The sequence below is a fragment of the Grammomys surdaster genome, unplaced genomic scaffold, assembly GCF_004785775.1.
Source record: "Grammomys surdaster isolate TR1022 unplaced genomic scaffold, NIH_TR_1.0 67, whole genome shotgun sequence".
Lineage (NCBI taxonomy): Eukaryota > Metazoa > Chordata > Mammalia > Rodentia > Muridae > Grammomys > Grammomys surdaster.
This window is the reverse complement of record NW_021604569.1, coordinates 8,166,619-8,176,495: the sequence shown is the minus strand read 5'-3', so window position 1 is coordinate 8,176,495 and position 9,877 is coordinate 8,166,619. Positions and strand designations below refer to the sequence as shown.

General features: G+C 56.5%; 1 protein-coding gene across 3 annotated transcripts; it reads right to left on the bottom strand.

The window, feature by feature from the left end:
- Positions 1–440: 440 nt before the first annotated feature.
- Otx1 (orthodenticle homeobox 1) lies at positions 441–7,355 on the bottom strand. Of its 3 annotated transcripts, none has more exons than XM_028779108.1 (5): positions 7,252–7,355; positions 6,824–6,891; positions 5,078–5,283; positions 4,067–4,218; positions 441–2,735 (listed from the first exon to the last, which is right to left on the bottom strand). In XM_028779108.1, the coding sequence occupies exons 3-5, from the start codon at positions 5,172–5,174 to the stop codon at positions 1,917–1,919; spliced, it is 1,068 nt and encodes a 355-aa protein (XP_028634941.1). In that variant the 5' UTR covers positions 5,175–5,283; positions 6,824–6,891; positions 7,252–7,355; the 3' UTR covers positions 441–1,916. The 3 variants fall into 3 exon arrangements, with proteins under 3 accessions (XP_028634941.1, XP_028634949.1, XP_028634954.1); XM_028779116.1 differs by lacking the exons at positions 6,824–6,891; positions 7,252–7,355 and having other exon boundaries at positions 1,917–2,382; positions 2,413–2,478; positions 2,560–2,735; positions 4,067–4,240; positions 5,061–5,174; XM_028779121.1 differs by lacking the exons at positions 6,824–6,891; positions 7,252–7,355 and having other exon boundaries at positions 1,917–2,382; positions 2,413–2,478; positions 2,560–2,735; positions 5,078–5,174.
- Between the last annotated feature and the right edge of the window lie 2,522 nt (positions 7,356–9,877).

Below are 9,877 nucleotides of genomic sequence, written 5' to 3'. Positions count from 1 at the left end.
TAATCTTTATCATTTTGTTTTCCTTCTTGGATCAGCTCAGACAGCATTACAGCGGCATGCTTTCCCGCTTCCCGACCCTCTTCCCCTCCCCCTTCTCCCTCTCTCCTTTCTGGTGCTGGCAATTAGGGTGAAGAAATCAGTGCCAGGCTCCTGCCTCCGAAGAGAAAGGAGCTGTTTCTGGAATTGAGTCCTGACACCTGTCTCTGTCCTAGATGGCAAGAAGGCGCGGGGTCAAAACATTGAAGAGAGAGAGCGTACGGGCCATGAGGGGGGCACTCCCTGAAAGAGCGTTTTGGGGGACTCTCCTTGCCATGACTTCGCGCCTTATTCTTCAGCCTCCAGCTTCGCGCAGGTCATTAACACGCGGGTTATTAACACAGATTTCCTCCCTTTTAATCCCCTGAGACCGAGACCCGAAGCTGGAATTAGAAGAGCAACGCTGACAAGCCATTCATTAATTTGTTTTTATTTTCGGGAAATAATGTAGATAAAGAGGAAGAGGAGACGGACTGCCTTACATCTCAACAAGTAATTTGCGATCTTCACATCGGACAAATCAAATTTACAAATTACTTTCCCACCTACTGGACCAAACGGCCAAAACCAAAACCGATAGATACACAGGCACTCTCCGCAGATTTCGGAGAATGAAGGTTCACTAAAAACTCACTGAACAGACAGGAGAGAGAGAGAGAGAGAGAGAGAGAGAGAGAGAGAGAGAGAGAGAGGAGAAATTGGACCTGGACCTGGAACTCGGGCTCGGTTTGCTTTCCACAATGTTGTAGTTTCACCTTTTTGTTTGTTTCTAAGCGGAAGCTTTGATATTGTGCTTAGACTGGTTAAGGGTCAGGCCTGCGCCCTGCCCAGCCTAGCCCCGATCCCTGTACCCTGACTTAGCTGTTTCCTTCACTTCCGATCCTCCAGCGCCCAGCTTCCTGGAACCAGCCCAGCTTCCTGGAACCAAGCGGGTTTCTTTAATAAATACACAAAGGGAGGTGTGAAGAGGGCAGGACAGCTTTGTAACAACTGAAAAATAAGAACCGCCATCATTTGAGAAAGAGAGGAACGGGAACAAAGGGGAAATATTTTTTTGCTTCTGTTTTATATATATATATATGTGTGTGTGTGTATATATATATGTGATGAATATATTTTAAAGTTCTGTTTCTTGGACGCCAAAACAAGAGAGATGCAACCAACAGTAACTAAAAACTTTAAGTGGTCCCTGGAACGGACCTGACTATGTACAGCATTCCCGCTGAGGCGGAAGCTTGAATCAGTCCAGCGCAAGGCAGGGAAGGAGGCTGGGACACACTCCTCCCGCAAGCCTGGCCCAGCGCTCACCACTGGGGAGACGGAAATGCTGGAAGCTCGGGCCTGCAGATGGGGAGCTGGATCAAGGGCAGCTGAGGAGGCAACAGTCTGCTAAGAGTGGTGGGTTTTATTTGGAGGAGTGTGTATGGACGCACTCCAAACGGTAGATATACGCCAGTTAGTGACTTCAGTGTCCAGAAAGAATAAATAAAACTGTTGAGCTCAAAACTGAGAGGGTCAGAGCGAAGAGCCTCAGAAGGCTCCAGGTGCACAAAAGCTGTCCAGAAAGACTTGGGGTGATGCACGAGTTGAGAGGGAGAGCTTACTGCTATCCCATGAAGAAACTGAGGGCCAAGTAGGAAGGAGCACCGGGCCCCACCTCCAAGGGGGAGAAAGGTCTGCACCCTCCACCCCCAAGCAAGTGGCACACAGACGGGAGCGGCAGTGCAGGCAATGAACATCTTTTGGGGGAGTGAAAATTAAGTTTTGGAAAAGCCAAGGCAAAGGCGGGCGGTGCAGCAGCAGCAGCAACAGCAACAGGATGGAGACCACGGAGGGCGCAGGTAGTTGCGTTTCTTCTCCACTTCCTTTCCCTCCTGGGCTCACAAGACCTGGAACCGCCACGAGGCTTGGTCTTTATAGTCCAGACAGTCGGGAGAGTTGAAGTTGAGTTTCCAGGCAGAGGAAGCAGCAGCAGCGGCGGGCTCCTTGTAATCCAAGCAGTCGGCAGAGTTGAAGGCGAGCCCAGAGCCTCCATAACCTTGGTGGTGGTGGTGGTGATGATGGTGGTGGTGGTGGCCTGAAGACTGGCTCAGTGGGTGGTGCGCGTGCGGGTGGTGGTGGTGATGGCCAGCCATGGAAGAGGGTGCCATGGGGCTAAGCTGGTGCGGGTGGTGATGAGAGTGCATGGGCGTTAGGTAGGAGCTGCAGTCTACACCGCCAAAGTAAGAAGAGGAGGGCGCGGGGTAGCCCTGGCCATAGCTTCCGCCCTGGCCATAGGACATAGGGTAGGAGGCCGCGGCAGTGGCCGCACCTGCGGCTACCGAGCGCTGCATGCACGAGGCGTTGCTCGGAGCGCCCAGTGGCTCTGGCACTGACACGGATGCCGGCGCTGAGCCCGGCGAGATGGAGGCCGGGCTCCAGATGGACGAAGCAGTAGGCGTGCTCAGAGAGGACGCGGCTGCCACCGGGTTCCCACCCAGGCCCGCGGCCGCAGCAGCCGCCGGGTTGGCGGAGGCACTGGACGCTGAGCTAGATGAAGAAGCCGAGCTAGATACGGCGGGCGGCGTGAACTGGCCGCTGCTCTCGGAACCCGAGCTCTCGCGCACTGGCGATGACTTCTTCTTGACCGGCCGGCTTTTCGTTCCATTCCCGCTCTGCTGCTGCTGGCGGCACTTGGCGCGGCGGTTCTTGAACCAAACCTGCAGTAAGCAGGGTGAAGGAGAGGGGATCAGGGGGCTGGCTGGTGGAGCTCACTACTCCTCCGCCCCTCGGACTCACACCCCGCCCAGGATCTCGGGAACCTCTCAATCCCAGCCTCTACCCCTCCCAGTCCCCGGCCCTGCCAGACCTTGTCCCCTCCCCCGCACGTGCTAGGTCCCCAGCGCTGGCTCCCTCCCCCATCCTTCTGTGCAAAGCCCCCAAGTCAGCCTCCTCCACTGGACGGATGCGCACCTCCCCAAGCCCAGCGCAACTCTGCCCGAGGGCGGAACGTTTGTGTCTGTCCAGCCAGAAGTTCAGCCATCTCTAAGCTGTTGCGGTTGGCTGCTTCCCCGCAGCCCCGTTTTAGTTTGGAGGCCCTGTTTTCCTTGAAAAGAGCTCAGGAAACAGCGGAAAGGTACAGAACATCGGAGTGTAGGGCAGCCACCAAGCCTGGGGCCCGAGGGGTTTCACCGAGTCGGCTCCTGGAGACTGGAGTTGGGCAGGGCAAATATTTGGGTGGGAACAGAAGCAAAGCTAGAGGCTGAGCGGAAGCAGCGCTCTAGTAGTGGGGCTTTTCGAGAAGGAAGCTTGGGTGAGATTTCCTTGGGCCTTTTGGCTCCAGGTGGGATACCAAATGGAATGGCAAGTCATAAACTCGCACCCCTTTGGAGAGAGCCTGGGCACAGGGCATTGCATTCCCAGGCCCTTCTCGAGCTTTCGGGAAAGAAGGTGAGACAAAAGATCGTCGAGAAAGAATTAAACTAATCAGAACTCGATTTTTCGCAACGTTTCATCTCAGAAATAGTAAAGTCAGCATCTGGATTTTGCTCTCGGCGGCGTCCACTCGGCTGCAGAAAACTCCTAACCAGACGGACTCCAACTGCGGAGCACAGTCCCAGGCAGAGAGCACTAGATTGTGGCCAAGTTCCATCTTGCACTTTTAGAATCCCCGGGACCAAGGACAAGGGTGCGAAAGACAAAGGCAGAAGCAGAGCTAAGGCCTCAGTTCTGTAGTAGCCAAAGAAGCAGGACCATTGTCGAACCTTCAGAGAAAGTTACATCCAGGGAACATTGCTGGCCTCCCCCAAACCAAAAAAACCAAAACGACTTTCAATATTGAAAGCGCACAAGTGACAAGGAATAGATACTGGGCTCTAAGCCATTCCTTTTAATGTTACCCCTTCTACCAGACTGACGCCCAGCGCTAGGGGGAGTTGGAGAGGGGCTGTGCAGTCAGTGAGTGGGCCCCAACATCAGACCGCCTAGGCCAGATCTTTCCCGACCAGTTCCAGCGTCCCTACCCTAACCCTAGAGCCCCAGGAGCGCGCACCTGGACTCTGGACTCTGGCAGGTTGATCTTGAGCGCCACCTCCTCGCGCATGAAGATGTCTGGGTAGCGAGTCTTTGCGAACAGCGCCTCAAGCACGTCCAGCTGTGAGCGCGTGAAGGTGGTGCGCTCCCGTCGCTGCTTCCGCGGGGTGGCTGCGGGGACATGCGAGAGCGCCTGGAGTCAGAGGTGGACCATGAGGACTGGCTCTAGAGGCCACATGTAGGTCCTCTGGTAGGTTCAGGACCCGCGCTATAGAAAGAATAGGCCGAACTCCGAGGAAACGAAACTTCCCTGGCCACAGGTGGGACAAAGCTTACGTATTCTACTAAAGGCCCCAGTCTCGAACCTTAGGGCCTTCACCCTCCGTACCTCTCAAGCTGTTAAAAACAAAGTCACCCTTTCCTTCTCATCTCCCCAAACCCACACACTTCCAAGCTGAGAGGCAGGAAGTATAACAGAGGTGGGCAGAAACAGAACCAGGGCTCACTTTCCAAGAGAATAAACTCAAGTAAATACTTAGGATCTAGAAAAGAAACCCAGGGCTCAGCTGGAGTCCCCCATCACGCCATGGGAGTTGGGTCAAGTCACTGATCTTGAGGGCTCTCTAACTAGGGAGAAAGAACTGCTTCTCAGGGAAGCTAGACATAAGAAAAAATTGGCTACGTTAGGCACTAGCGAGTGTCCAGATTCCTCATGAAATGTTGACACAGGGAAGGGTTTTATTTTTTAAAAAAGCAACCGAGGGAAAGAAATCGGGGGTGGGGATAAACATGCCCTCCCTAGCAAGTGGGACTCGACGGGGAGCCAGGTTTCAGGCACCACAAGCTCAACAGTTGTAGGCTGCAGTTTCTAAACTGCCTGAGCAAACTTCGACTCCAGATCTAGGCAACAGGCGGCGAGCTAATCACCTTTCTGGGTCTGTTTGGGGACAGTGTGGGCTCAAACTTTAGAGGATGGAATCCCCCAATATTTACAGAGGCTTGGGGGTAGGGGCAGAGGGCCACTGCTCACCAGGATAGCCCACGGAGGGATGCAGGAGGTCCATGGCAGGGCCAGCTAGGCCTAACCCGTTCATGCCGTATGGGGGTTGTTTGAGGTAAGACATCATGCTAACCGCCGGGTGGAGGCGCCCCGACGGATCCAGGGGGCCTGAGGCCAGGAGCAGTTCAGGGCTCCCACTTCGAAGTCCTTCAAGCTGTTTCTTCTGGGGGCCTGGCCTAGGGAGACAGGAGACACATGGAAACCTTCACCCGTAGTCAGTTTGGCTTTCAGCTCCTATAATCCTTGAATGGGGAGGGGGGGGGCGCATGCTAGGCACAGCAGGCAACCCGAGAAATGTCTCCTCCTTTAGCTCAGCAGCCACCCAGCTTCTCAGGAAAGTAAACTTTTCCCACATCGTTCCTTCCTCTTTTAGGGCTTGACAAGGGCCAAAGACACTCCTCGAGTGTCAACAGGAAGGAAAAGTTAAAGCGTGATCAGGCTGAGGAGGTGAGAGCCGGGACCGCGGAGGGTGCAAAATCCCAAGTGTAGTCAATTTTTTTTTAGTGCGGCGGAAGCAATTTGCTCAAGCAAATGTTCATTTGGCGCCGGGAGGGCAGGCCGCACAGAGAAACAGGGTTATTTCGTTTAGTTTGAAATGTTTTTGAAAAAGGAACAAAATGGCAAACAATACAGAGGCCCAAAGGTGGGTACACCTTGGATCTCCGATGCTCATTGGCCACGTCATTTCTTGAGAGATCTCCAGGGCTGCCTCCTACCCCAGAGCTTGCAATCACCTTTCTAGTTGACCTCTTTGGGCCCCTGACGCTAAGAGATGGCTGGACAGGAATCCCACCGCACCTCCAGGGCAGATGCGGCCCAGATCAGGCTAAGGCGGCAAAAAGACTCCAAAGGCACCACAGTACAAGTGGCAGTGTCAGGACGCCGCCCAAGGTCAGGGGTACCTCCGAGATGGTCACCCCTCTTCCTTTGCCCTCGCAGGCCGGGCCTTCTTTTGACCAAGTCTGCTGACTGAGCACACCACGTCCCACCAGGGTTTGATAAAGGATGGCCAACCCAGCGCCCCAAACATACTAGATTTCTGAAGGCCGAGCGTGCCAGGTCGCTCCGGCCGTCCTCTCTGAACCCGATGGAGAGCAAGGAACTAGGCCTCAGGTTGTAAAGCTCAGGCACAGCCGACCTGGGAGCACAAGGCTCGCCGCAGACATTGCGAGCCCACGCAGCCCTTATCCAGCAAAAGAAGGGGTTCTAGGGGTACGACTGGGACCGGCGGGGGGCCTGTACTTACACCCCACTCTGCCAAGAACCAAGGATAGGAGATTCCGGGAAGAAAGGGAGATAGGACTAAAGCAGCTTCCACATCCCAACTCCTTACCCCGCTTCAGTCCTGGGGGACCCGTAGCCTGGACTGAGGGGGGCCAGCGAGCACACAAGGAGGAGGGGAACGACCCATGGCGCGTGGGCGGAAGGACCACAGGCCAGCAGCCACCCCGGCTCTGCCGGGTTGCGGCGAGAGTTTTTCGAGTACTTTCCTCTAACTTAGCACCCCAGTTCCGCAGCTTCGGAAGAGGCGGGGGAGGGGGCGGCCGGCTTCCGAGCGGCCTGGGGTCCCGCGGGAGCCAAGGGGCGCTCGGCCTCTCACCCCAGCCCCGCCCACCTGCCCGGGATCTAGGTAGCGGGGGTCGATTCGAGGAGGGGGAGGCGAGAGGGGCCACCACCGTCCCGGGGTGGCGCGCGGCCCGGCGACTCCCTCCTTACCTGCCCTCCGCTGCCGCGGCTCTTCACCATCTACCTCGCGCCCTCGCCGAGACCCGCCGGCAGCCAACCTGTAAAACGGAGGCGCACAGGTATTACCCCGGTGGCGGGGCTAGGACCCCAGCCTTTCCGTTTTCTCCAACTTCCCTCTTCCCGTCTCCTGCATTTTTCCAGGAGCTCTGTGCGTGTCCCTCCAGGTTTCACTTTATTGCACAAACACTTTGTTTGCAGAGTCCCACAGGCTTTTCCTCCCACGCCCTCACCCCCCCCGGGACCCGGGGGGGGGGGGGGGGGGGGGGGGGGGTGTTCGAGGGACAGAGTTAGGAGGTGGCTTGCGGTGGCAGCTGCACTCTCGGTGCAAGCCGGAGGCGGTAGGGACTGGAGAAATCCTGCATAGTCACTTGGCAAACTAAATAAATCAAGCAATTTACCTTGTCGGAGTGGCTTGTCTTGCTCGGTTGTTTAGGTGATTGGAAATGTAGCCTGATGAAGATTGATCACCTTTCTACTGCCCTCCCCGGGTATGTGAACGCGAGGCGAGTGCGTAACGGGGCTCGGCCGCCAATAGGGGGCCTAGAGCGGACTGAGTGACAGGGAGCCGGGCAATGGCAGCGCGAGCCGGGGTTACCTCCGCGCGCCCCCGCCCTCCCTCGCCCCCACCCCCTCCCTCCCCGCGCGCCGGCCCCGCCCCGGTCGCGCGCTAACTCTGGGGTTCGGGTGGCAAATTCCGTTCAGAACGAGTCGAGGAGGGTGAAGGCAGTGCTGGAGTCGCAGGCGCAGAGGGGGCCCCGGGTCCCAAGGCTCGCCCGGGGCCCCCGCCCTCCCCTCGCCCGGGCCGCGCTCCGGAGGAGTGGCGTCAAGCTGCTGGATAACCGGTTCCTACTCGCGCGCGCGCGCCGCCGGGCTCCGCCGCGCTTTGGGCTCCAGGCTTCCCCGGGCGGTGGACTCGGGGCGTGCTGGCCCCTGGCACTCCTCGCAGCGCCCTGGGCCCCGGCGCCTCCTCCTCCGCTCCCTACAATCGGCGGCCGCCGCGGGCGGCTCGTGCAGGCGCGGGCTGCTGAGCGGAGCCGGGGGTGGGGGTGCAACTCTTGGCGGGCAGGGCGCCCCGCGGCGCCCCGGGACTCTCGCGCCCAGAAAGAGCACGGGCAGGGGAGGCGCCGCCACTTCCCAGCTGCTCAGGGTCTCCAGGGGCTCCCGGGCAGTCTCCACCAAAGGTGTTCGCAAGTCCTAAAAGCTTCTTCGGAACCCTTGGATCTCAGATCTACACACACACACACACACACACACACACACACACACACACACACTCGTATGGGTTTGATGGAAAACTTTCTTTTTCACACTCTATCAGTCTTCACGTTTCCACCTACAAGGGACAGTCTGGTGGAAAATGTGGCTACACACTCCAACCCCCCTCCCTTCATTTTCTACACCTTACTGGAGGAGCCTCCTCGAAACAATTTCCCCGGATTGTTCGTACTGACAGACCCTAGTTTCCAGCCAAATAAACTTGCTGAGATCGTCTACCTGTGTGTACTTTCCAAAGCGAGAGGAAAGAGTATTTTCGGCCCGACCCCGAACAAGGCTTTTTTTTTTTTTTTTAACACGGCAACTCCTACTGAATACTAGGGATCACATTTACAACTTTTGCTAGTCCTTTCTCCTCATCTTCTCCCATTCTCACCCCAACAGGCGGGTGAAAAGTTTGAACTACAGTCTGTGCGTGGGTGAGTTCGGCAGCCGCGGAGAGCCAGGTAGAGCGGAGCACCGCGATGCCCAGGCCGCGCGGTCCGCTTCGGTCGCTGACCGGGCGCGGGGGGACCAGAAGGAAGGGGGGAGCCGGCTGAGTGAAAAGGGGCCACGACTGCCGCTCATCAAAGTGCTTCTCCCCTCCCCCACGCAACACTTTTCTTTGGAGTCCGAATAAAATACGGTAACAGAATATGACGGAGGGCACACTGTTTCCTTAACTGCTTCTCAAAGGACCGAGAGATCTTCTTAGGACCTTTAATAAGGCTTTGGTCGGTTCTTTTGTTGGTCTCTCAAAATCAACTCCTTCTAATTGAAGTTGGAGCTGAAAGCGAGCTAATGTTCAAAGAAAGTGGCCGCCAGACTAACGAAATTACATTTTTTTTTTGAACGATGAGGGAACATCTAATCAAAGGGGCAGGGAAGGAGGGGTGTGAGAGGGGGACTACGGAGGAGAAAAGGAGATTTTACAAGATCCTTCTCTGGTTCACAAAAGTCAGCGACACGGGCGCTTCTCTCCAGAACAAAGACACCGCGGCCCATTCACAAAAGCGAGAGAAAGAGAAAGCAGAATAAAAGATCGCGGGGAAAGGGGGGAAATGAGAGGGAGAGAGATAAACCTGAAGGCAGAAAAGAAGCAGCGCAGAGCACAGCGCTGGGCGGAGTGAGCACACACCTAGGCGCTCAGGTCCCTACCAGGAGTAGACCCCAAGGCAGACGGACGGCCAGGCTCAGCCACAGGGACCATTCTTGAGTTTAAAGAAAGAAACGAAATACACTCCTGCCCCCTGTTCCGGGGAAAGGCGCAGGCTAGGGTGCACTAGTTTGGCGGGCATGAAAACGTTGACGTCCTGGGGAGTGCACTGAAGGCATCCCTGTCCTGGTCTCCGGGCTGTGAGCCTGGGTTGGCCCTCTGGGGCCCAGGGCGTACATCCTGGCTAGAAAACTGCTTCTCTGGCCTCTTCAGGGCGGGTTCGTTGGCAGTCTTAGAACCTCGCCTGGGTCAGGCTTGACGAAGTGGGTCGGCTGTACGTATAGGAATGTTCCCGTGAGGTCCCCAAGGCCCACCGCGCGGGAGCCAGTCGCTGTGGGTTCCTGATGCTGTCCCCCTTCATTCTCAGGGAAGTGAGAGGTATCTAGTGGCCAGGATCCGACCCCCCTGCGCCATGAGAGTATTTATCTAATCCCAAATTGGAGGCGAATTTCCTTAATGCTCATCCTGTAAAACCTTGGGATTAAGGAGAAAGAGGAGGGAGGGGGAAGGGAGAGAGAGAGAGAGAGAGAGAGAGAGAGAGAGAGAGAGAGAGA